At 51.2% G+C, this 25,881-nt stretch overlaps 6 protein-coding genes across 6 annotated transcripts; 2 read left to right on the top strand and 4 right to left on the bottom strand.

The window, feature by feature from the left end:
- Window positions 1-1,338: 1,338 nt before the first annotated feature.
- On the bottom strand, window positions 1,339-3,326 carry AA0111_g10587 (hypothetical protein; the record flags this gene model as incomplete). Its single annotated transcript, XM_028644354.1, has 3 exons — window positions 1,339-2,313; window positions 2,361-3,232; window positions 3,284-3,326. The coding sequence occupies 3 exons, from the start codon at window positions 3,324-3,326 to the stop codon at window positions 1,339-1,341; spliced, it is 1,890 nt and encodes a 629-aa protein (XP_028501814.1).
- A 1,167-nt stretch (window positions 3,327-4,493) lies between these two features.
- Window positions 4,494-5,621, top strand: AA0111_g10586 (hypothetical protein; the record flags this gene model as incomplete). The annotated part of the gene is made up of 1 exon (XM_028644353.1): window positions 4,494-5,621. One exon carries the CDS (start codon window positions 4,494-4,496, stop codon window positions 5,619-5,621), a length of 1,128 nt encoding a protein of 375 aa, XP_028501815.1.
- A 6,904-nt stretch (window positions 5,622-12,525) lies between these two features.
- AA0111_g10585 (hypothetical protein) lies at window positions 12,526-13,415 on the bottom strand (the record flags this gene model as incomplete). The annotated part of the gene is made up of 2 exons (XM_028644352.1): window positions 12,526-12,771; window positions 12,858-13,415. The coding sequence occupies 2 exons, from the start codon at window positions 13,413-13,415 to the stop codon at window positions 12,526-12,528; spliced, it is 804 nt and encodes a 267-aa protein (XP_028501816.1).
- A 3,197-nt stretch (window positions 13,416-16,612) lies between these two features.
- On the bottom strand, window positions 16,613-17,488 carry AA0111_g10584 (hypothetical protein; the record flags this gene model as incomplete). The annotated part of the gene is made up of 5 exons (XM_028644351.1): window positions 16,613-16,657; window positions 16,722-16,805; window positions 16,860-16,892; window positions 16,946-16,993; window positions 17,066-17,488. The coding sequence occupies 5 exons, from the start codon at window positions 17,486-17,488 to the stop codon at window positions 16,613-16,615; spliced, it is 633 nt and encodes a 210-aa protein (XP_028501796.1).
- A 2,508-nt stretch (window positions 17,489-19,996) lies between these two features.
- On the top strand, window positions 19,997-21,004 carry AA0111_g10583 (hypothetical protein; the record flags this gene model as incomplete). Its single annotated transcript, XM_028644350.1, has 2 exons — window positions 19,997-20,122; window positions 20,171-21,004. The coding sequence occupies 2 exons, from the start codon at window positions 19,997-19,999 to the stop codon at window positions 21,002-21,004; spliced, it is 960 nt and encodes a 319-aa protein (XP_028501817.1).
- Window positions 21,005-23,199: 2,195 nt separating this feature from the next.
- Window positions 23,200-25,358, bottom strand: AA0111_g10582 (hypothetical protein; the record flags this gene model as incomplete). Its single annotated transcript, XM_028644349.1, has 2 exons — window positions 23,200-25,019; window positions 25,070-25,358. 2 exons carry the CDS (start codon window positions 25,356-25,358, stop codon window positions 23,200-23,202), a joined length of 2,109 nt encoding a protein of 702 aa, XP_028501818.1.
- Between the last annotated feature and the right edge of the window lie 523 nt (window positions 25,359-25,881).

The raw sequence follows: 25,881 nt of genomic DNA, 5'->3' as shown, positions 1-25,881 counted from the left end.
TCCTGGGGCCGGATTGAACGAAGACACTTATTGGGAGTTTTTGCCTGATCGAGCTCTTGTAATGTATGTATATGATGTTTCTCGATCTCCTTTCTGAAAGTACTTGTAGAATTGCGCTGTGGTCGTGGATGTATAGGTGTGTGAGTAGTGAAAACGAAGGGTTGTAAGCTGCTATCGTATCTGACAAAGAGAGTCAGCATTCTTCGAGAAGTTGGACAACAATATGATGCACATTGAATCCGGTTCTGATAGATGTTCTGTTAAAGGTACGATCTCTTTTCGAAACTGCTGTTACCGTAAAGTGAGGGATAGTGGCGTTACTCGATCGTGAAATAACGCAAAAACAAAAGTATGGATCTAGGAACCTACACGGGGATGGTGGGCCGCAGCAGGAGAACGCCACTATCCAATCAGATCTCCGGTTCGCGACAGCATTGTGGAACGGTGCCGCGGATGCTCACTACCCGCCATCTCATATCGCGAAGTGCGATAAAAAGCAAATTATCGCAGCCTGCGATCTTCGATACGATTGGTCAAGGATAAGAATCGCAACTTGCGATAATCCTAGCTTGCTCCTTACTGGGTATAAAAAGAGACGACCTCCTTGGCTATGTGGGCTCCTTCCGGCTGGTACAGATCGAGCTGGCATCTTGTAATTAAGTCCTCGGGAACTATGCCAAATGTAGTGGCGCTATCAAACTGACAGCTCGGGAAGGTTGGCCTTACGTCAATGACTCTTAACATTGGTATCGATTGAATTCACGTGCTGGCTACAAGATGCAGACAAATCGCTATTGAGTTATACCGTGTCATATTCGGGTAGAAGTGTATTTCTCGAACACCTCGTTCTATTGTATGTAGCTGTTTAAGAGGTTCAACATAAGACACTCGCCAACAAATCTTTGCTGTTCTTGAGCGAATATTGAATACCTGTGCGTCGACGGCGTGCTGAACACAACGTGACGTGGCTGTTCACGTTACATTCTATCATGAAGCCATCGCCGAATACTTCCGTTTGTGCCCTAGTAGTCAGCCCCTAGCTGCAGAGTCAATCTGAAATTCCATCATGATTTGTTTTGTACTAGCTACATGTGTATGTGTATGTGTACGTGTACTTTCAAGCCGGGTATCGCTAGAGCTGCTATGCTCAGGCCCAACACTGACTTGGAGTCATGCATCGATTGTATGGGAGATGAGCTGTGCATCGATCATTGGCTGAAACGGGCTGCTGAGTGAGCTAGCTAATTGGGAGGCTACATATGAGTCTTCGCTGCTGAGTTCCACAAGGACCGAAAAGCTGTGATCGATTAAGTCACATCCCGATAATGTAGATCTGATCTATGCGCCTCCCCAACTAGAACCGCCACCAATACCCGTGCTGCCCAAGTTGGAACTGTAGCGCCTAAAGCCCTTGCCCATACCAATTGGTATCGAAGATGTCCTCCTGACAATCTTCCGCCGTCTACTCTGCGAACCACTCCTCGTCGTCTCCAAGGCATTAATCGACTGTCCTCGCCCTACCGACACCGAGGCGTCGTCTTCGTCATCAGATGCCATGGCCACGCTCGACCGCGTTGTCGTAAGGCTCAGTATGTTTGGTGGCTCTCCGAAATCGCCAAACTCTGATTCAGATAACGCAGCATCATCATGCCACGCTGCTGTGGGCACCCTTGCGCCTTCTTCGATCTCTTCTTCCGTCTCGATGATGTTTTCTTCGTCGTCGATATCTGAGTCGTCTCCGAACCCTTTACCCTCAACTAACCAGAACGTCGGTATAGATGCAGCGAATGCAATGGCAGACATAGTCCAGAACGGCACGATGACATAGCCACGCTTGACACCCCAAGTAAACAAGCCGCCTCCCAAAGTGGGTCCAGCTGCTCTACCAAAAGCACTGAAACTTGTCGCCAGGCCATTGATGGTTCCTAGAACACGTAGGCTAGGCGCACTGTTCGTAAGCATGATAGTACTAGTAGGGAAAGCAAATGTACCACCCACTCCTCTAACCATCAATAGCAACACCATAGCGACTTCCCTGGTGATTGGATCTGGGATAAGTGATAAGAATGGTGTTACGAAGAAGACGAATGGGAAGATAAGGAATGCTATTCGGAGGCAGCGAACGACACCGAGATAGCGCGCGATAGGAGGGAAAAGTAAGAATTGACACATGGTACACGATATGGCAAACACAGTAAAAATGATGCCGATGCGTCGAGACTCGATACCGAAGCCTCCTGCAAATTTCAGAGGCAAGGATACGGTTGGATCGTCTGCGAGTTGTACTGGATGGTGCATGAACACTGGAAGTAGCTACGTTTGATCAGCCATAGTATCTTCAGCTGCCAGAAATCTCGTACCTGATCATATGCCTGGGTGTACATAGCGAGCAACGTATACACGGCAAGGTTTAGCGACGTCTGAAATGTCAACACATCCCTGTATCTTGGTGCTTTTTCCTTGACTACCTCATGAGCAACCTCATGCTGTGGTGTCGCTTCACTGTCAAGTATTTTCTGTTGACCGAGTAGCGGCTCGCGTTCTGAATTGCCGTTCTGCTTTTGGGTCGGCAGGTGCAGTATCTTGCGAATGAATGCTATCAATCTAGCCCCAGTTCTCAGGCCCAGGTCTGGTGCGTTCTTCTTGCTTTCCAGAGTTTCTTGGAGAAACAGCCAGCCTATTACGATACCCGTAGTGAAGAACGCAGCCGCTACAAGGTTTGGCAAACAATACGGAAATTTCTCCAGTAAAGCAGTGCCTCTGGGTTTCCGAGGATCAACACCCAACGGGTTGGCTAGGGCTCCGCCGAGGGTAGGTCCAAACGTCGCGCCCACTGTCCAAACCAAGGGCATGACACTGAACGCTCTCGGCTGGAGCTCTTTCCACGGGCACAGTTCTGCGACTGTAGTTCTAAGAATGCCTACATTGCCGTTTGATAGTCCTCCAAGGGCGCGTGCAGCCAAAGCCATGGGCAGGTTGAGCGAGAAGCCCCATAGCAACATGGTCCACATGGTGTTGAATAGTCCAAACAATATGATAGGTTTCCTTCCATAGCGATCGGATGCGGCACCCCAGACGAGGCCTGTGAAGCCTTGACATAACGAGAATGCCGACGACGAGATGCCAGCCCAGCGCGCGATGTCATTTTGAGGAATGCCAAATGATTCCATAAGCTCGGGCACGTAGGGAAAAACGGAAGTGAGGGCGATGGGCTCGGCAAAGCGGCATATTGCTATGGTGAAGTTAGCAAGCTTGCAGAAGAGGACGCGTCGCGCGTACGTACATAGAATCACCAGTTGTTTAACTGGTAGCCGGTGTTCTGTCATGGCGGCGGTGATAGCGAAGGATGCATGCTAGTCAAAACCGCAGAGTGAAGAGAAGAAGAGCAGGAACAGTCACGAACGCTCATGCTTGCTCGCATGCTCAGTCCACAGGAAGGGCGCACCCCGCAATCACAGCTAGCCGCTCGTGGTCATGCGCTATTTGCGGTGAGCACGAGTCAGCTATTTCCGTGTCCGCGATGCGCTGCTATCTATTCCGAATTCCGAACGATGCGACTGCTGGCGCGATGAGGTTGTCGTGTGATGGCGTTGAGGATGATGGTGATGATGGAAGAAAGCCGACGCGACAGTCGTCATCGGCTTTGAAGCTTGGGCGGAGAAGAAGCCGCCAACGAACAGTTCCAGGGTCCACGTTCTTCGCAGGAACCACCAACACCATCACGAAGCGCTTTATCACGACGACTACCTATGGTACTCGGTACGCGTTCGATAAAACTCCCTTCAGCAGTCTACAGCAGGAAGAACATGAGGTCGTCCAGGTCGACAGTTGAGCTTTCACGATGTTTAAGCCACGGGAATAGCTGGAATACCACCGATCGTTCGGCCGTCCCGTGTTGACACACCGATAAAGCTCGTATTACTATCGTTTTGTTGAGATGACTAAAAGCTGAAACCTTTTCTCATCTACTTCCGCTATTTTCACTTACTTCTCGCGTGTTTCTATCAACACGTCCAACGACTTCTCTTTACTGACTGATATCAACATATGCATATTTCGACACGGATTCGAGCGATCGACCTGTTCATATACTACCAGCGACCCGGTTTCCGTTCTGGCCAATGTTGTACAGGGTGAAGGCGTTTTCCTTACGTCTTCGCTGCGCTCCTAACAGGAGCCTGACGATGGCTATCATGTATGACCAGAAGATACCGAGAACGTTCTTTCACGATGCTTTCTTTGTCCACCATCTCGGGAAGCCAGGATTCTGACAAAAGACCATCTTCTACCGGGCAAGGTTCACGATCAAGATCTTGGCTTTGTTACTTCTTCACAACGGCATCTAAGATGTCATTTGCCCAACTGGGTGCCCACAACGTGCTTATAAATCAGAGTCAAGATGAACAATGTCAACTACCGCATGGTTATATACCCTCATTGGATCAGGTATCATTTCAGCGACGAACATAACGTTATTGGACAGCATCTCAATCATGAAGAATCAAGTCGCAACCGAGACCACATCAGTCTCATCGAGCCAGCAGAACCAGACCAGCCAGGTGAGGCCATCAAGGAACCAGCAGCTTCAGCAAGCAACGGACCTCATCGCCATCGACATGAAACTCTTCAAGGAAAAGCTAGACTTGGACTGTCGTTTCGAAGTATACAAGCAGGCATTCCCTGAGATGGACCCAGCTAAATTGCCTGAAATTCTGTACCGTCCAGATAACAAGGACGATATCCATATTATGTATAGTACGCCATGCATCAAGTACGAGGGAATTCACCCGCCTAGCATCCTGCCACTTCCTTGTGACCTAGACAAATTGAGGCAGGACAGTACCTCGGATTCAGATGAGGAAACATCAGACGGCGAGACATCAGATGAGGAAACATCCTATGAAAAAATCTCCGATAAAGAGTGGAAGAAACGGAATCTTGAGAACTGCGATCCGTGCATCAGCCGTAGTGAAAACCAGATCTATAGGATGCTTACATCGAACTTCTGCAAAGACAAGGACATACGGAAAGAGCTACTGCAGTACTACTTCCGGTTCGTACAATTTCAATGGACTCAGAGTCGTGACAGAATCGCATTTTGTGAGCCGAGTTACTCGCAGATCACCACATTACCGAGGTTCTTCGAGGCGTTCCAGCCATCTGGCTTGACTGAGCAGCTGAAGCACCTTACCCTCGACATTCCGTGGGAATATACGTACTCCGCAAAAGAATCAGGGAACCGCCGCGGGTGTATACAAAGAGCACCATTCGACGATGAAAAGGCATTCCAGAAGGACGCGTTGTCCATGGGTAGAGTGTTCGGTGTTCTTCACAAATATAAGATCAAAACTGAGTTGACTTTCCCAGGAACATGGGAGTGTAGAATGCCTTTCATACTGCGTGTAGAGGAGTTGTGTAAAACAAATTTGCGGCGTGATGGACCAGAGTTCTGGAAAGAGCATAATGAGCAAGCGGAAAACATCTTCTGTCATGATGCTGAGCTGCGTCGTCTTGCGGATGAGTTTGTTGCGAATGAGGCTATTCTGACAGGAGGGCGTGTCTACGCTCCAATCAATATGATACCTTCCGCTGTTACCTACGACATTGACTTTAGTCAGTAGATGTGCGCTCCAGGCATGAGCGTCCCAGTGCGGTTCAGACGGCTAGAGTTCATACTCTTTCGTGAGAGTCCAGCACAGTAGTCAGCAATATAAGTATAATCTCAAAATCTCCATAGCTAAATACATTTTAGGGGTGAACGGCAGTCTAGCTCACCAGTAACCTTGAAACGACTTGCCATCTTGTCCTTCGAGTTTGCGAACAGTCCATTAGGTGAATATCAGCGTGGTATTTCTGAGATACCGTCTAACGCACGATCACGTACGAGACTACATAAAACTAGATAGCAGTTGCGAAGAGACGATTTCCGGATCGGCATCGACCTATGCCACAAGGTTTTATCCGCTCGATCATGTCTACAAACAGTCTCAGTAAGGCGACATGATATCCATTGTTCGAAAGGATCAGACAGTGTTTTCTTTCATAGCAGATCCCGCTCAAAATTCTAAGTTACCAGACGGATTACCCGTCTCCTGAATGATAAACAGCGCATGCCTTCAAATTGGAAGAATGTTTACCGTCGTATGTGAACTCAACAGCAGGAGCAGGGAATTCTCTCATGATACATCAGAGTCTCTTTCATCTGTTGTTTCTCGACTGTATGGCCGGATTGGCCAATTGAAGCCAATGCAAGTGCTACGACTACTTCGTCCATTGCAGCCCAATCTGCGATTCAAGCACGATGCCAAGCACAAATCGTTAACGGCTTTCTATCGTAATCTGTCGTAGTATGCGCAAGGTTTTCGACATGGAACATGCTTCAACGGAGTATTGGAACTAAATTTAGAGGAGCAGGTCTGTGGACGCGGGCTGTTCGGTGTATTCGGTCGGCTCTTCGGCGGCGGAGAAGTATTGAATCGGTATCTAAATAAATAGATTCTTCGGCAAGGCCAATATGCCGAAAATGTTCACACGGAAACATACCAATTTGGACAAGGTCATTGAGAAGTATGCATATATATGGAATGCTTTGTGTTGATTACGTGGAGGTTCATGTGTGCAACGCACGAAGTATACTGACCAAGCAACGCATTAATTGTCGGGTCATTCCAGGAGGTCATGAACAGTCACAATGAACTATATGAGCATACGATTGCGCTAAGAGCTCCATACAGGAGCAGTCTATGGTGTCATCGAAGCTCGTCAATACAATGATGAGGAAGTGTGGCTGGGAAGGACCCTTGTTACGTCATGTGAAGCACGGACATCACCCGGCCATCAGTCGGGGGAAGAGAACCACCACACATCGTCTCGAGGCTTTCTTGCACTTCGCACAGCACAAACGGCAATCATCTTGCCGCTATATCTCGCGCGTCAACACAAGACACGACAGCGCATATGAGAAGACTAGGCGATGCTGCTGCTCGCTTGGAAGTATCCGCCAGCGATACCACTTCTGAAACGCGCCATTGTCTGGCCTGATGTCTCAGGCATCGAGGTTGCCCCTTGATAGTACGCGGCGAAAACTGAGCACTGAGCAAAAATATCTTGTCTACGCTCTGCTCATTAACACCGTCTGCTGAAGCTCAAGCGCACAATGTTTGCGCTCAGCTTCGACCAAGTATGGCGCGCGCCTCGAGCGAGAAGACATCCTTTTGGAGTGTTCACCTGAATCACTAGAAGAGAAAACTTGATCTACTAACAGCAGGTCTGTCAGAATCTACTCGCCTACGAGCCTCGATGACCAACCGTACGTGAACACCATGAATATGGCGCCCGAGGGGCGGATCACAGTGGAGCCGTTGCAGCCAGTCTAGCAGCTATCAGCCGGATGAATAACATTGGGCGACAGCTGCACAAGCAAAATCGAAAAAGAGCATGTAGCACAGAGCGTCCGTTCCCGTTCCCGGGCTGGGCGACACCCTGAGGAGATGGAAAACTTCTGCTGCCGTCACTGGGTACGGAACAGACAAAGTGTACCAGGAACAACACACAATTCTGTGCCGATCATCTCGGAGAGATTCATCGCAAGCCCAAAAACGTTCGGGATCTGGCACTGGAGGCGAGCGTTGCCTATAGTGCCCATCGTTAAGTCTCTCAGCCAACAACGCATGCACGGTAATATCCACCTATCAATAATGGTCGTCTTATTGCGCGGCGAATGATATATGACAACGCATCATCAGTGTGCTATCGTCAGCGGTGAGGCGCTATCGACCAGGCTTGGACCGGAGGGCGAGTGTGTTGGGTCGCTCGCTACCAGATCAGGTCCGCAACGTGCCTCCGGTTCAGTGATGTCTCGGTCGTCCCGAACGCGCATTCGCTCATGGACGGCTCTCACCACCGTCATACTGTCCATTAGGTGCGAGCAACGTTGAGCGAGTATCTCCGCAACTTGGCTGCTCGTGCAGCACCGCTGCATCATGAGTGGGTACCCTCCAACAATGTCACGCCAGTGTTGCAACGCCGTTACCAACTAGCATGTACAGCTGGCCATACTGAAGCCAGTCATGGTGGACTCACCCAGCACACCCACCCTCCCTTGACGACCGGAGGCGACCTCCTCCGGTTGACGGCGTAGCCGTGGGATGCCCCTAGCCGACGAGATATCTCGCCCGCGACAAGACTGCAATTGGCCATCAGCAGTGGGTTCTGTATTCTAGGAGTGTTAGACGCAGGACGAAAGACCTGGCCGCCCCTTTCGCAACAGCAGCGACTACGGTGGTGGTGAGGCGCCCACCTAGCTTCTGCCTTTGCCAGCACTCGTTGCTGATCTCTAGGAAGCTATGTGGCCTCTCGTCAAGGAACTTTCAGGCGAGACTACCCCGAATTGTCTTGACTGTTTTCTAATCCTACGGCATTTACACCCGTCAGATTGTAACCCTCTGTTGTCACCCAGTGTCACAGGGGCTGCCAAACGGTTAGCCAAGGCACAGTCTATCTTACCTGGAGTCGCATAGGTTACTGTCGTGGTGCATACGCGAGCAATCGCGAAGGCGGACAGTAGCCGCTGACTGGCATCGTTAACACTATCACTCAGGTTGAAGTACCACAAGTACTATGATAGGAAAATGTCGTGCGTTTACCGCCAAAGTCCACCAAGCTTCCATGTCAAGAGAACCCTTCGACCATAGAAACATATATCATGTGACTGAACCTTCACCACTACCAAGCGGAGATTGAACGACATCCGGGCTCGCTTGCGTACAGGGTACGAACAGAATTCTCCAAAGGCTTGGAGAACGTCGCCAAGCGTTTACGCAAAGACCATGCCCTGCCGTTGTGGGAAGCGGAGCTATATCAGCTCCGCATATAGCCTATGTACCTCGCCTCACGCATGACCCAAAAACAAGCAACTTTCGGCGACACTATTGGCTATGACTCCACTTTCTATTTTCCACATCCTCCAATAGTATATTTGCGGGCCGTTGGCGGCGGAGCTGGCGCGCATACGCTATGTTGTGGTCAATAACTTTATTGACGCATTCGGAAGCACTGGACAGGAATGTGGCCAACAAAACTATACGCGACGCACAACCAGCAAGAAGAGCCGCGGCTGGAACGATAGAGGTGGTTGACCATTTACCGGGCTCCTGGATCTTTTACCTCTTGCCTCTGACAGTGCGCGAAAGATGCGGGATGCGGCGACGGCAAGCGGTTGACGGTTCAACGCTCACCGGAGTATTACTCGCACCCGCGTTCAATATCATCCTTCACCCATTGACAGGGAACGGCGCACATGCGGGTGTTCACAGCGCCAGTGCAGCATCGCGCAGTAAGGCACCGAGCTAGCACGTCCTTGTTGTCAATCGCCGCAGTAGTGCGATGCAAATATTGTTTGTCAAGGTGACCGGTCAGACTTCATCAGTGTGGGTCAACTTCAGGGATCGAGGGGAACTTGAAGTATGAGTTGGAAAATGTTGCAGGTTTCACGAGAAGCGCACTATAGTTGAGACTCATTCATCCCGGGAAGGAATGACGTCGCCTGTCTGCGCGCGACAACGTTGCTGTTGAGCAAACCGCACCATATCAGCCAATACGTCTCAAGCGTCAGTTTCATCACAAGATCTGTTGAGATTCCTCTCTGCACGATGGGCTTGTCTAGCACATTCACCTTCCATCCAGATCGATGGCCGTGGATAAGCGAAGCGATGCTAGACTAGGTCTTCACTCGAAGACCTAGCTCACATACTTGCAGCGCCTCTATGGTTCTCCCCACATCCCGATAAAGCCTATATCCGCGATGCATCTGTAAGCGATGTCCCTTCGGCAGCAAAGTTTCTTGCCGATCATGAGCATACAATCTCCGCTGTTCGCCTCGCTATTGTATCCTTATCCATCAGCAGATGGTAAACATAGCAATCGCCACCTCAGCATTGGAACATGAAACCGTTTGCCACTGCCACATGGCAGACGAGGATGCCATTACCAGGAAGAGGGCACAGTGTGAGGCTTCCCAATATCCATTGCAGCGGCTTGCCGATCCTTGATGCTTCTCTTCCTTTTTCGCCATCGGCGTATCCCGTCGTCCCAGTTTGTGCGCGCTGTCTCTATTCGCTAGTTAGATCAACGGCCCCTAGCTCCCGAAAGAAAGCGGAGTACACGTAAGTAGATGATCGCTATTCCTACCGTGCAGTGATGAACAGAAAGAGAGAACCCATGGGGGAACGGCGGCAGGGGATTGCACAGTCAGGGTGCATGGAAAGCTCTTAACGAGAAACGTGTGTCTGCGGCCATCCCGTGGAAGTGGTTATATCGAAAGCTTCTTCATCATCAGCCCATACCTACGTATGCCTTAGGTGGCGATCGTCTTGCGAAAGGTCAGCAAAGGTTCACCTCGCCCTAATCCAGCATATGCCTGCCTCGGCATTCTCGTTACGTGCGCGTGTCCACACCCTAGCTTGTTGTTAAGAACATGGGTGGTTATGGCACGGCCAGTAACCGACAAGCTGAGTGCAGAAGAGGCAATCTTAAGACAGGGTTCACCGGATCGTGACTGCACAAACTGTCACTACTGGCTCGGGTTTTGGACGAGTCGGATGCAAGCCAGCACATATTCCTGGCCTCCCAACATGAAAGACTTTTCTTTTCTGTCTCGTCTATTGTTAGGCGATAGTAATCAAGTTGAGCGCAGAGGTGTGAGTATCGAAGCATGTCCCTTCATCAATGTCCATCCTGAATAATCCCCAGGTCGCATCGCATCCGTTGTACGGAACAACGGTCACGCCCTCTTGGGCATCCGCACCTGCATCCGCTTTGCATATCTCACTTGGCCGTGGGCGTCATTTGGCGCAACAGTAGCGAGGTGTGTGCGGGAACAATCTATACATCAACTAACCCGGGTATTATGACAAGGTTCACCCTTCCCGTATGCGGCAAGGTCAGCACGCGCTTTGTTAATATCGAAAGTATGATCGGTTGCCGAGGGCATGTGTGTATCTTGATAATGGGGGATAATGCGTTGGTGTCATTAGTTTGAGAAGGCTGGAGAGCGTGGGGAAGGATGGAAGTGATGAGCGAGCGATGGATGTATGGAAATCGTAGGTTTGGCGGGTGTGTGTAGTGATGGAATGCTTGCCTAGGCTGTCGACCAAGCTTGACAGTAGACAGGTACCAGGGCAGCAACTTGACATGTGAATGCTCATGAATCTGTTACTGTAGCCTTGAGATCATATCCGCGCCGACTGTCAACATCACAAAGGCATAGGAGTTTGATTTTGAGCATCGATGCTGTACTCGCCGACCACAACTCCGATGACACCACCATCGCCTGGAAAGTATTATGCGTTGAACCTGTCCTCTCGTGATAATCTTGAACGTGTGACATCACGCCTAATATCTTCACTTCATACTCGCGGCCATGCGCGTCTCAGATCAGAGTTCGAGATCTGAAACCAGTGTTGATGAGACAACACCCCATAAAGGCCACATACTCCGCATTGACATACGTTCATGAACACGATGCGCATAATAGCATTCCAAATTATGATATTAAGTGCGGGTTATGATTTACATAATTTCGAGAAGCGCGATCGCATATTGCGACGACACGCAGGTATAGTATTTGACATTAGGTTCGGTAGTTGTGCCATGTGGCATACATGCAATACGACGGGACGTATGAGATATAGATGACGACAGATTACAAATGTGTACATCTAGAATAGCGGGCAGAATAGATACGCGCCCTCGTCTCAGAGCTTGTAGTACACCAAGAATGTTTAGAGAATCAAGGAGATGTCTGCAAAGTAGTGTCGGGAAGCAAGCGATGATTATGTATGGAGGAAGAAGATGCAGTGCGTGGTAACAAGTAGAAGTAGATGACGATACCGCCAGTGTACAAAGGAAATGTGTAGTGATGGGGATAAAAAGACCAATGAAAATGCGCCCCTTCCGACTCTGCCTGGGTATCTTTTCCTTCTCTTTTGCTCCACTAGTTGACACGCCACTCGAGACACCAACTGTCTTCCTCGCCGATATCTTTCTGTCTGGAAACGCTGGCCGACTGTTTCTCAATGCCGTCCCCCGTCAACTCAAATTCTCAACACCCCACAAATGATGTTATCCCAGCCTGAACCCAGTATCTTTCCCAACGCCGCCGCAATGCTGGACCCGCTGGTAATGTGTTGCGCGTCGAAGGAACAGTTGTTCGTCGTGTCCAAAGTATGCAGGTAATTGGTTAAAGGAGTGTATATTTGAAGAGGAAGGGTATACCGTGGCCAAAATCGTGGTACGTCGTAAAGGAAATATGTAAAGGGATTAGAATGCTTGTGTGTGTGTGCCCCCAAAGAAGTATTGCAAATGCCGAAATCGACCCCAAGGAGGGAAGTTTGTGACCAGCACGAACTCCGCAATACAACTTGTCTCCGCATGCGCTCATGCTATCTGTTTAGGTTTTTTCTTTCTTCACCATGCACGTAAACTCTCGAATTGGCCAGCCAATCCATCGCAATTAAGGTCGGTCAGTCATTGGTAATTTGCGCCTGGATCGCTTGGGCCAGCGGCCATTTGCGACGACGAATAGGTGCCCTGGTGTTGATGTTGTCGTTGTGATTCTTCCTCCTCCTCTTCCTGTGCAGCCATCTCTACCGCCTCTAGTTGCTCGGCCTTGTCTTTGCACGCGGTAGGCGAAAAGCCGCTGCCGACCTTCGAGGAGATGATGCGCCAACGGTCGTTCTCGTACTCCTGCATGGCGTTGCGAAGCTTTACCACCTGTATTACCGGTTATGGTTAGCATGTCGGAGATTGTGGATGCGATACACGACGTCGTGCGTTTCATGACTAGGGTAGGGACTCACCATATCATCCGTCCAGACAGTGGTCTTTGCTTTGAGCTTCGTGCAGTACCGAACTTGGAGTGTGCCAGAGCTGCGGCCAGGGAAGAAGTCGGCGATTTGCTTCCAAGTGAGGTTTTTCTTCTCTTTGAGATCGACAAGTAACTGGTCGTCTTCGGGCGTGAACTTGAGCTTAGGGCCGCGGGGTCGTTGTGCTGGTGGAGGCATTCCCTCTTGTCCTACTACGCTGGGAGGACCATGATGCTGAGCGGGAGAGGGAGGTGCGCCCTCCATTGGGTGATGTCTCTTATTGCGATGTGTATTTGGTAGATGATGGTGATGTGTGGGAGGTAAAGAGGATTGTGGGGTTGGCGGCGGCGGGTATTGTTGAAGGGAGTAACCCTGCGTCGCGTGTTGTAGTGAGACGCTTCCCGTTGCTTGGGCGTAAGGATTGAGTTGCTGCTCTAAGCTCGGAGGGAGATCGTGTTGCAAGTCGTCTTGATGGCTGCGCTTGCGTCCGGCGGTTTGCTGGGGCGGCGGTGGGTAGCCCACGTTGTAGGAAGATGGAGAGTGTTGCGACATGGAGTGATGGCGCAACAGATGGGGTTGATGTAATGAATGTGTCTCGATGTCTGTGTAGGTAGGATGGTGGCCGGCGCCGGCATGTTGGAGTGTTTGAGACTGGTGTGGCTGCAGGAAGGAGTGAGGGTGGTAACCCGGAGGCAATCCGGTATGGGAATGGAGGACATTTTGATGTTCGACGTTTGAGGTCGGTATGTGATGTTCTTCCCCGGCATCGCCTGGTACGCTGTAGTCGAGGAAAGGGCCTCGATAGGGACTCGCCAGTGTTGCGATCACGCATGGAGACTACCAGAGCTAGGTTGCTCTGGCAGGCCGCCGCAGTGAGACCTGAGCCAGAAAAAGGGTGCCTTAGTTTGAGTTAATGTTCGGAGTTGCGATGGCTGTATCGCACGTGTTTGGGTATTTCGAATTTTTGTTATATTGACAAATGTTGGAGCAAGAAGAGCTTAGGGGAACGCGCCATCGGTCGAGTCTTATCGCGTGTGTTAAGCGTCTGGGTTGCGGACTATAGGTAGTAGCCTTGTAGGGAACAAACGAAAAGTACCTATGGCTTGGGGTGGTCGTGGAATATAAGATTCCTGCCTGATGGGAGAAGGCATTAAAAATTTCGGGCAGTACGTCCCTTCAAAAGCCCGGTCCGTCTTGTGCGATTGCCACACGGACACAGGATCCAAGCATGTACAGCAATGGGTCGTCCCCACGAGACGCTCTGTTCCTGAGGAGCACCAAATGAGTTAGTAGGGAAGGCCCAGGGACTGATTCTACGTCAAGCATAATGCGGTGATCAATGACAAGGAGGGGTCCCCCGGCACACGATCTGGACGAGTACAATGCTGCAAGCCCTAGATCGTGAGTGGCTGCTGATGCAAAATGAGATGGGCATGAGGTACTTCGCCCGGCTCGCGAGGGGCCTGTGGGGCTCGGGGCGTGCGCGGTCCATGCCATCGTCGTTTATTTCTAGAATGCCGCCAGAAAGATCTCCAACGCCGTTGCAGGCGCTGCAGGAGGAATCCTGGCGCAGCGTGGTGGCCAGGAGATGTGCATTGAGGAGGTTCTGAATCGGCTAGCGACACGGCAGGGGCTCGAGGCAATTCCCTAAAGAAGGAGCGCTACGAGTGAACGCCGTATGCCAGATTGATTGAGACACAGTCTATCAGACGCGGAGCCAGGACCGCGCTGGCGGGAGAGCTACTCGGGTCATGCTCGGAGGCGAATGGGTCAAACGGCCTGTCAGAAGCGTGCCGTGACGATGATGGCATTTTTCATGGCAACTTAATGGCCTACCGCACCTTGTGCCTCAGTCGACGGCACTTTATGCCTGGAAGAACCTTACCCGGCTCAGGGCCCCATGGAGCATGATGGTGCTTGCAAAGAAGCGGTACTCGGATCAGGGCAGGACAGTTGCCTCTGCCGGCATTTACGCAGCCGTAGCACCCGCCTGTAAGCAGTGGGACCGAGCGATGGCAGGGCTCTCGGTCATGGTTCTCTAACGCATAGGCATTACCGGCCTCAGATTGGCTCATGCGTGGGCCGTTTCAAGGTATAGAGTCAGGCCCTGCCCTATATGCGCTTCGTCATCCCCCATGAGTTGGGATCTACCAGCCACAGAAATGTCCCGACGCCCGCATTGGATGGCGTACTCCGGCGTACTGCAGAAGTAGCGGGCGTACGGAGTGCTGGTGGCGAGCAGAGATGGGCACTGCGGAGAATATTGATGGATTATACCTGAGACAGGCGCAATGTGCTGAGCATGGCGATTGAGGCGGTGGTGGTGGGGAAAGGAGCGCGCAAGCGACTCGAACTCGACGTGCGACGCTAAGATTCGGGAACGATTCCACTCAAGCGGCCGGGATCTGCCCGCCTTCGAGCCTCGCATACATCTCATCTCTCGACTGCATGGCCGACATGGCATCGTGAGTCCAGTGCGCCACCCATACTGTCGCCCTCAGGCACGCCATCCACGGCTGCGCTTACTCCGAAGTTGCTACCTCATCCTTCCAGAGCCTGGGTACCGAGGCCACCACCAACAGCCTCACGTGACGAACGATACGACAGGCGCACTCCCCGGCTGGGGGCTGGGTTTCCCCTGCTTCTGCAGCCATCGCTATGACCTCACCGCCGTCTCCATGTGTGACATTCAGGTCTAGCGATGGTCTGCCAACCTTCAAGTACTCGACCAACGGCGCATTACCCATTTAGGCTGTTGCAAGCCATTGCGAACTATAGGCTCGACGGAGATGCACGATGCAGCCCTCACCACGCTCCCTCCAACAGACGGCGCAATTCGCGACCATGCTGCCATGTCATGTGGCTGGCGTTGTGAGCAGAGCGCGTGCAGCGCACGTATATGGTGAGTAGAAGCGCGTCGCGTCGAACCCTGTGGGCGACCAAGCATCCCCGTCGCGCAATCTACTCTCGACCTGACGGCTACGCCCAAGCGCGTCTTGGACGAATATCGCGCCCGTTGCGATGGTTCGGTAGCATAGCCGGAGCGTTCGTCTGGTAACCTGCGCCTTCACACGTGGCCATCGTAGCTAGGTTCGCCTACAACACCGCTGATTGCAGAAGAAAACTGGTGATCATCCTCTGTGCAGTTGCTACACCGACACCAGACCGCCTATGTGTGCTACAAATAGCACAGCTGCTGGCCGCATCTACAGATCGGCATGCGGCAACACGGAGATGCAGAACGTTGAGGTGTGGCGAACGCGATGAAACATTTGATCGAACCGCTGCAGGCTACCGAAACCAACCGTTCGTTGACGTGAAACGATAACACAAGCAAGATCGGCCAATGGCCGTTGAACAAACTATGCTTTGGGATGCTTCCCCCACGTTTGACAGATGGTTAGGTCATGGGTAGTTTGCCGATTATTGCTACGTAAAGATATTCGATATTATGTCCAGGATGGAACCACCCTTAGCAAGACCATTACCCGATTCTGAAGCCAGAGAAAAGTCAATAACAGTAGCCAGCTTTGCCGAAACTCCTAAGCATCTTTTGGGAAAAGAGGAGGCGACTTATTCCTTGTGCCTCCGCTGCCGAGAACCACGTCCGGAAACACCAAGAAGGACGAACGGATGCCCACAGCAGTTTTGCGCGTGCGATGCTCGATCAAGATAGGAAAGCTGGTATCATAAAGCGGGCCCCACCGCACTAATCCCGGAAAGATGCAGACTGTGATCATAAGTGTCGTTCAGTACTTGCCGCCAAAATTCTCTTTCGCGTACTGTTCGCATGCCTGGTGTACATCAGTACGAGCGCTTGCACACAAGAGAAAACATGTAACAACAGTCGAGACATACTTTGGCAGGTTTGCCAACCTTCTGTCCTATGACCTTCCATTTGTTGGTGTCATACTCCTTGATGGCCGCAAGCAGCGCAGCGCTCTTCTTACTCATTAGCACACTCTCTATTAAACATCACAGCAGCTTCTAACTCACTTCATCTTCAGCAAACTCGGCGTAGTGCATGTCCTTGTAGGTACGTCAGAGTGTGCGCAGTGGAACGACGCTCATACCATGCCTACCTTGTACCAATGTTTCTTTACGCTCCCTTCTGTCCGCTGTGGGAACGTCTATCATATGCTAAGTCAGCTAACTCTTCTACAGGATCACCGCATTTCAGATATCCGGGAAGGCTTCCTCACCTTTGCAATTTCGCTCCAGCTATTCCCAGCATCTCTCATTTGTTTCAATCTCAATTCCTCAGCTGGCGTCCACGGCGTATTTGTCCGACTCTTCTTAGTCTTGGGCTCCTGAGTAGCATCGACATCAGGTGCTGGAGGCAACGCTGCACTACTTGCTTGCGCCTCCGCGCTATCTGATGTACTGGCCATCTGGTCTTGTGACTGTTCGAGCGTTACAGACTTGCGCTTCCGGCTCGTGGGAGATGAAAGTGGTGGCTGAGCGCCAGGGTGAGCTTCTTGATTTGCCGTAGTGAATGACGCCGCTGGTTGTAAACTAGGCAACTCTGGAGGCGCAGAGTATGGAACGGTTGGTTGCGGATTCGCTGCGATGGGCGACGGTTTCAGGCTACGCTTGGTGGATGGTGAAGAGCTATCAGGGGACATAAGGTCAGCACGTACGGCAAGGTACCGAGTAGGAAAAGTATCCTAGAGTCGCAGGATGGGGGCAAGATGAGACGGATATAGTGAAAAGACTCACGACATGGCTGCAGACGGGGCGATAAGACGTGGCCAGGCAGACGGCAGCACGAGACAGCTTCACTGGGGAGAACAGGATGCGCCTATAGAGTGTAGTGTCATGCTCGTATATTACAGCTTCAGGACACTTTCAGAGGGTACGACGGCCAGACTGAAGGCAGTCGATCATCATGATATCCAAGGAAGCAAATGGTTTGTCGGTACGAGCGCTGATCAAGTACAAGGGATACAAAGAGGGTCAGGTTGGCATTTGACGAGCGAATAGGAGGATGGCTTCAGCATGATGGTGGAGGACGAGGGCGACGCTGTGAGGTTAAGTGGCCGGGTGCTAGCGGGGGTGGGCGCCAAAGCTGGGGATCTCAAGTAATGTCAAGTACTAGTACTTTTGAGCTAGTGAATTGAGGGTGGTGGTCGAGGTATAGATACGCGGGGACAGCTGCAGACAAGAAGCGGGGTAACAGGCTCTAGGGCCCGGCTCTGATGAACAGGTGGCTTTGAGGTTACGGGGACAGCAAGACGAGTGCTTAGAGGGCAGCGGAGGTAGATTGCGCAGCGCGTGACAACTCTATGCGTCTCCAGCTTCATGCGAGTGATGCGGAGCGCCCCCGATCGGGTGTCGCGACATGATGACCGTGTATTCATAAGGGCCAGCAGTGTCGGCGGAACTGTCGAAGAGACAAGTGCATGCTGTCATGAGTGTCATGACGATTCCCATGCAGAGCCAGTCGAGTGACCCGACATCATGTCACCGTGGAGTCGCTACCAACGCATGTAGAGTGCCGTAGTCGTGATGAATGACGGAGTTGCTGACGGATGGAGCGGGGCAGCGTGCATTGGCCGGGCGCTCTTTCCTCGAGTAGTCGCTCGTGCCTTCCAACTTCATCGGTCAACAACACAGCGCGCGAAGTCACAATCGTCATGGCGAGAGTCGCACAAACACGACTACATCACACGTCTCTTCTATTTTCCAATCCATCTCACCAATATCCCCTTCACCGCTCATAGCGCCTTCACCACTGGAGAAATCGTGCTGCAATTTAGCCCGACTTCAATCGTCGCTGAGTGCGAGCCATCCCTGTCTTCTCCACACTGCCACTGCAGCAGCGGCTTGCAACAGTCGTGCCAAACAAGCAGCCATTACGCTCATCACCACTGCTGGGCGCGGGGAAGACAAAGGTAATCGACGTCCTGATGCTCGACCAAGGCCAACTTTTCGTCATGGGTCTAGGTGCCTTTTCTACCAGGCTCCGCTCCGCATTCAAGCCAAGCTCCTTCTCCAGTTGCCTGACGCAGCGCCAGTATCACTACAAGCCACAAGCGTTTGAGGGAACCGCTCTGCCACAGCCTTACCACTAACAACCTATAGCAGCACTTGTGGCCTGCCAAGCGCTTCGGCCTTATGAAGAGCCTGACCTGTTGATGCTGTAGGCGGAACACGACCCATCCGAACGTAATCGTTTCGTCCGTCTCACAGCGTCGTCATCTCCATACTTGTGTGTTGCGAATTATCTCCACTCGTCGTGTACTCGGTCCTTTTACAATAAGCCTATTTCCTGGCAAATGTAAGAGATATCGTCGTTGATATTGCTCTAAAGCCCGTCGCCAATGTTGTTTGTCACTGCAAATGGTAGACCGCCGGTGCACAGTCCTCCCCGCAGCCTGTCACAGCACTGACTGAGTTAGCGCCCGCCGTCGCTTCGGCACTGGTCGCTGCTTGTTTCCAGCTTTCCAAACATTGTCAAACCTCGCGCTCCTTCAAACCTGCTCCAAGTCCGACGCGCGCGGTTTTGAAACTGCCCCCGTAGCCCCGATGAGGCTGAGAACATTATGCGTCCCGCTCTAGATCTTCAGAGCCCCAGGCAACGATTTCGTATGCAACTTCATGTCCGTTCCACTTCCGGCTTAACATGTCTCGTGTCAAGGTTCTTCTAAACATTTTGGCTGCGAACGCCGTCTATGCCCCATGGCGCCGATCAGGAATCGAGTTGCAGAGGCGACGGTTTGAAAACGTTGCCAATCTCAGAAACTGCCACTGCTAATCGACCTGGTCTGTGGACACTGACCGACCCGTTTCTTGACCACTGTCCAAACTCTATAATTACTCCGCTGCCCCAAGTTTCGAGGCCTCAACCGCATCTGTTCAATCGGCATCTGTCTTTTGTTTTTTTAGCAGCCTTGTAATACTCTCGTTTTCTTCCCACTGGTTTGGGCTGCACTACATTCACTTAATCAACATTGCTGAGCAATTACCTTTTTTACCGACACACTGTGTAATACTTTCTTTTCAGAGCCAGACTCGATTACGACGAACAGACATCCCTAGTGGACACGACTCAACGACTTCTACTACCAAGTACAACTATCATCAACAAGAACAGCAATATACTATCACCCCATCAACACATTACTGTCATCATGATGCACCATCAGCCACAGATTCTCTCTCCTCTCCCAGAGATGAACTCGCAATCCCCTGACCCTTCCAGCCTTCGTGCTCGCAAGATGTCAGCCGGTGGTAACAGGTCTTGGTCTGAAGAAGAGGTATGCTAACTATGTCGCACTTACCGAACACTTGCTAACATTGGCTAGGAAACCTACCTTCTCCAGACTCGCATGCAAAAGATGCCCTACAAGCACATTGCAGCACATCTCAAGAAGACCGAGCTTGCATGCCGCCTGCACTACCACCAGCTCTCGCACGGTAGCCATCGCCGCAAGCGTACCAACTCCGTCTCCTCCAACGCTTCATGCAGCTCCTCTGGCACTGCTCCAATCTACTCTATGGCTGTCGAACAGGACGCCTACTCTCAATCTTCTCGCCACAGCTCGCCTATGAGCTACTCTGGCAGTCCTCATGTTCGCGCCAACTCCATCACCACCTCCCCAGGCCGATCTCAGCACAAGATTCTTCTTCCCAAGCCTCGCACCCTCACTCCCCGTGGTTCTCCAGAGCCATTCAACGGCCTCCGCATCAACACCGAGGTAGCCCATCAGCCCAAGATCGTCGACACTGACCGCCTCCGCTCCATCTACGAAGCCCGTCGTCAGCAGTTCTGGGCTACGGTCGCCGCCGACTACGGTGCGGATGTTTCCCCCGCTCAGCTCGAGGAGATCTGGCGCAACGGCTCCAACGCCGTTCGCCCTCCTACTCCCGATGCCTCGCCCGATGGTAGCATCATGCACAACCCCATGTTCAAGCCCAACCCCTTCCCGACTTACATCTCGCCGGCCCAGAGCGAGCCAGCGAAGCACTACAGCCCCATGAACCCAATGGATATTAGCGCTGTTTCGGCTCCAGAGCGTATGCCGTATGTGCTGCCAATGCCTGTCCCTTCCTCAGGACGCGCGAGGGCTGGTACTTGGAGCTCGGCGCCGAGGGACAACATGCCAATTGCTAGCCTCCTCAATGATGATAGGAAATAGATATTATTTCGTCAAATTCCTGTACTTGTTGAAATCTTTCCTAGGGCTTTGGGATCGGTATGGCATGGGCAATGACTTTCTCCACTTCTCTACTTTCGTTAATTCGCTATTCAATCAACTCTTTTTTTTCCTACCATCTTCTTAACGGCTCGGTGGTATACGTGGGAACTGGTATGGTATGCATGGTTATGAGACATTGCACGTTTCGGATTATCCACGCAGGAGTTGTTCACATTTGTCATTCTGGGCTTGGCGTACTTGGGTAACTTGCATCTACGCGCTTCACTTTCTCACGATAGTTCGGCATTCATCTTTCGCGGTACTTGTTAGCGGTAGTGAACGAAACAAAAAATATCCACATTTTCAATCTCCACATAGCTCTAGACAACTCATTGTGATGTGTACTTTCAACGAGCATTACCCCTGCGCATGGTTAGTCCTGATATCTCGCTTGCGGTACTTACCTTCTCAATCCGGCCTGTTAAGCGAGGGGTGTCAAACACGACAGTCCACCTCACCTTCCATACATTTGCATACTCGTTATTCACCATAGTAGGGTATAGTTACTACGTTGAGGAGTTTGACTTCAAAGACTGCATCTGTACTAGGGCTATCAAAAGATACTTTTCAACCATCTGGACCACTTGCATAAAAACAGCATAAACCACTTCCAAGCACGATACGGCCCCCATCATGGGTTTCACATACTTAGGTAACTTAACCGTTCATCTACCGATCTTGACAGCGGCAGCCTTGTGACCCAGGCCGCCTATGACAGCAAACTGTACCGCAACCTTAAGGCACATACACCAGCTGCCGTCCGGTGAAACAGCAACGGAACATTCCGTTTCGCTGTGCGAAGCGAATCTTGCATCTAGATTTTCCTTTCCAATTAGTCGGCCGTTGAGATCGTTCGCTTGTTCGTTGCGGCGACCTGACCAAGTGGGGTGCGTGTTTGGTAGTTGAAACGTTTCCCACCGCACTAAGTGCTTTTCGCAACGGTTTGGCAACGGTACTGCGGGTAATATTGTCAGCTGACATGGCAGATTGTATCGTGAAGCTGCCAACTTTTGTTTGACGACGATGATAATCGAGATATGTGGTTCGAGTTCATGCATGTGCGACCAAATGTCAATGCATTGTGGTAGTGTGGTTACACGTGATGAGGCAAAGTGGATGCCAACATACGCGTCGTCCTTCGCACTCTGCATGTCGCCAAAGAGTACCGTCAATCGTGGCAAACCTGTTAAGAATTCCAAATAATTCATCTTAGTAACAAGAGACATGATTTGCGCAAAGGTTCGGCATGCCGTGTTCCTATTCTTGAACACAGACCCCATGTCAGCTTTGCACATCTCCCGCCGTCCCGCGAACGTCATTTGACTCGCTCCCACCGATCCTATCAAAAAGCGCCACAGCCCGTCCGTTCGCCTAGCATCTTGCCAGTGCGCTTTGTGTAATTTCCCAAATCTTAGGAAATTCATGCCTTATTGCCTGAGAATCCTCCCATGATCCTTTCCCTCGGATCCCTGCAAAACACGCCATCTCATCGACCAAAGATCCTTTCGTCCCATCACCTTTCCCCACCAACCAGCTCAGGGCCCGAACTGAGTCAATTTCCATGTCCCTGGTTCACGCATATGCCGAGTTCTTATGCAGATCCACGCCCCGGTGAGTGTGGTTGGGCCCGCCTCTGTGGACACTTCAGGGTGCGTTTGGCGATATTCATGCGAACTGGGATTGAGACCTAGTAGGGATCTGTGAGCGCCTTAGTTTCGAGGCGCATAAGTGTGGCGTGTGAGCGATGGATGCGCGCGATGGAATGGAAGCCTTGTAGGGCTGATAGAATTTTGCTTTATGCAAGTCTGAGGGGAAAATGACGTAGAAGGAAGTGGTGACTTCGGTGATATCCGTGATGCATGTGCGTACATGCATGAGTGAGGGGTTCTGGAAGTGTGACCGAAGCTTAAGATGTATGCATGGGGCGATGGGGATCGGTATAGTCGCCTGATACATACATAACGTCCTTCTCCGGATCCGGAGGATGGTTGTCGGACCGTGTAGTAGTCGTTGGGTCAATCGGCGCTCGTGACTCTTCAATGCGACGTAATCGCTCTGACTATCTGGGGTCATGTTTGGCCGATAGTACTCCCGAAAAAAACATGTGAGTTGTGCAGCGATTGCGGCCCTTCTCATCAGGGGTTGGATTGTGACACCGTCTCTTGCCTCTCTTCCTGACCAGTCTCGTTGTTTGATTGCGACCTTCTCCTGTCCTCTGGGTCCTGGTCACCCTTTCCGGCCTTCTGTTGATGCTTACCACTTCCCTCGATATCATTCCTTAGCTCTGCTTCTTCTTGTGGGTTTTCTGTACCCGTCGCGCTGTACTCTTGGTCCATACGATGCATAAGCTCTTCGCCAGGTAGAAGAATACTTCGATCGATTGCCAGAGGCAGGCCACGATGCCTACCACGCAGCATCGCAGCCATCAACACGACTTTGCTCAAGCTCGCAAAGTCGCCACTTAGACTGTAGTTCTTGCCCGGTACACCGAGGCTCAAACCGACGGTACCATATGCCGATGTGACTTCGAATAGAATCGAGAAGATGCTAAACCCCGGATCTGCCTTGTTGATATGTCCTCGCTCAATGATACATATCAAGAAGAAGACGAAAAACTGAAACCAGATGTCGTAGGAAAGTTGTTTTTGTAGATGTGATGCGATTCCGGCAGCACTACTATCGTGCTCCTCTAGTCCAATCGACTTCTCTTCGTACGTGTTCGTTTTGCGCAGCACCAGCGTCATTGGGTAGATGGACACGTACATGATGACTAGATATGCCACCAAGCACGCTGGTGCAAGGGAACTCATGTTGATGATGTATGCGCCACTGGTACGTAGTCCGCTAGCCATGAAGAGACCATCCACTACCCGAGTGCCAGTGGAGAGAGCTTCAACGTCTGGCATGCCGATGTTCAGAATTTCAAAACAAAGCCAGGCTGTGATGTCAATGCCGAGTTGGACAGCAAAAAGGTATGCTGTTTCGCGTTTCGGGAAAAGGTATATAAAGCAACGTCGTGGATGTTGCAGGAGAAATTGCATCGTGTTCCTCATACGAGAATCTCTTGGTAACAACTTCTTCATGATCCATATAGTAATGCGAAGTAGAATCGGGAATTGTGTCTGACCAGCGAATGCCAAACATGCCGCGGTAAGTAGGACAAACCAATTACCGCTGAAAGGGATGAAGTTGGCATTGAGCACATTGAGTCCACCGTTGGCAAACTCAGTCACTGTCGCAAAGAACGCCCACCATCCCGGGTTGATGGCACCTGGTTGGTTTTCGTATAGTGTGTTCTTGGTGTCGCCTCGATATGCGTATGGTAGTAAGAAAGTGATACCCAGTAGGTACCAGAAGACCTGGTAACCGACCAGGATGAGCAAGAGCGTTTGAAGTGCGCGATACTCTACACCTCCGAGCTCCATACGATCTTGCTCGCTAAGCTCTCGAAAGCGGCCTTTGGAGTCGAGATGAGGCTTGAAAGAGACGTAGTCGTGTTTCTCGGGCTTCAACTCTGTAGAAAAGCGATCCAGTATGCGACTGAAAAAGTTGCGAGCTGATTTGATCTCCCATGGCGTTGGTATAAAGCCAAATCCGGTCTCGTAATGAAATGTCCTTCTTCTAGACACAGGCTTTATCTTCACGTGCGGCGACTCATCCTTTTGTCGTTGCGTACTCTTTCCTGCTTTGTTTTGTTTTCCGTTCGCTCGCTGGCGCACGCTCTCAGTACTACTGCTGCTCTCGTTTCGATCCGAATTACTGTTCTCAATGTCTCGCACTAGTCGTTGCATTGTATGCGAATGCTTGACGACGTCTGCCATTTTCTTGCGGAATAGCGCTCTTCTGATCAGCACCACAGCCGTGGAGACGAAAGGAATATTGCCAATCATCAGCAGAACGGCGAACCAAGCCTGCTGAAAGCCGGAGAGATCTCCGAGGTCAACCGAATTGAGCCCTGCACCAATTAGCCTAAGGCTTTCATTATTGTTTGACGGAAACACTTACCTGTAGTGGTCATAGCACTGCAGGACAAGAACAGCGCATCAGTGTAGGTCAAGTGCGCTCCTCCAACCTCTTTCGGTCCATTAGCAAGACCCTGCCCATAGACGATGACCGACGAAATTGCGATGACGATGATGAAGTACAGCATATGCGCGCGATAAAAGTTCAATTTGAAAACCTCCTCTTTCAAATACTTCAGAAAATCATTCTTGACCCGTCGCGGATTGCGCAGCTCCTCGATGGGGTCGTGCATCTCGTTGTCGTCGTCGAGCCGCAGCCACGACGAGTTCATAATCGGCTCCCGTGGTGGAGTATATACTTTGCGGTATTTATCCAAGACTTTCACTAAAGAAACTACCGGAATTCGTGGCGTGGTAAGATAGCTGGACCTTGTAGCTAGTAGGCTGTGTTGCTGTGCTGCCCAGGCAAAATCATGACGAATGATGTCACCGAGCTGTCAACAACGAATCCCGCGGCGGAAGCGACGCATCATCGTGGGCGCTACAGCAACGCTTTGGTCGATCTTCAGGTCCGCGGCGTTTTCGATTGGTTCCCATACTCACAGGTAAGTCGGTGTCAGATTGCACGTTGTCCCACGCAGACGTGGTGGTGTTTCCGCAGCGGTCCGGAACATGTTGTGATAAGATGCCGGAATTCCTGTGCATCCGAACATGTTTGCTGGGATTATCCATACCGTGCTACATCTCAAGGTCGGGCGTAATCATTTGGTCCTCTTGTGTTCTCGCGCTCGATTTGCGATTCGCAATTAGTTGGCTGCAGTGCTGTCGAATTGGACTTCGAGTCGATTGATTAAC

The sequence above is a fragment of the Alternaria arborescens genome (genome assembly GCF_004154835.1).
Source record: "Alternaria arborescens strain FERA 675 chromosome Unknown contig_37, whole genome shotgun sequence".
Taxonomy (NCBI): Eukaryota; Fungi; Ascomycota; class Dothideomycetes; order Pleosporales; family Pleosporaceae; genus Alternaria; species Alternaria arborescens.
This window is presented reverse-complemented; position numbering and strand designations above follow the sequence as displayed.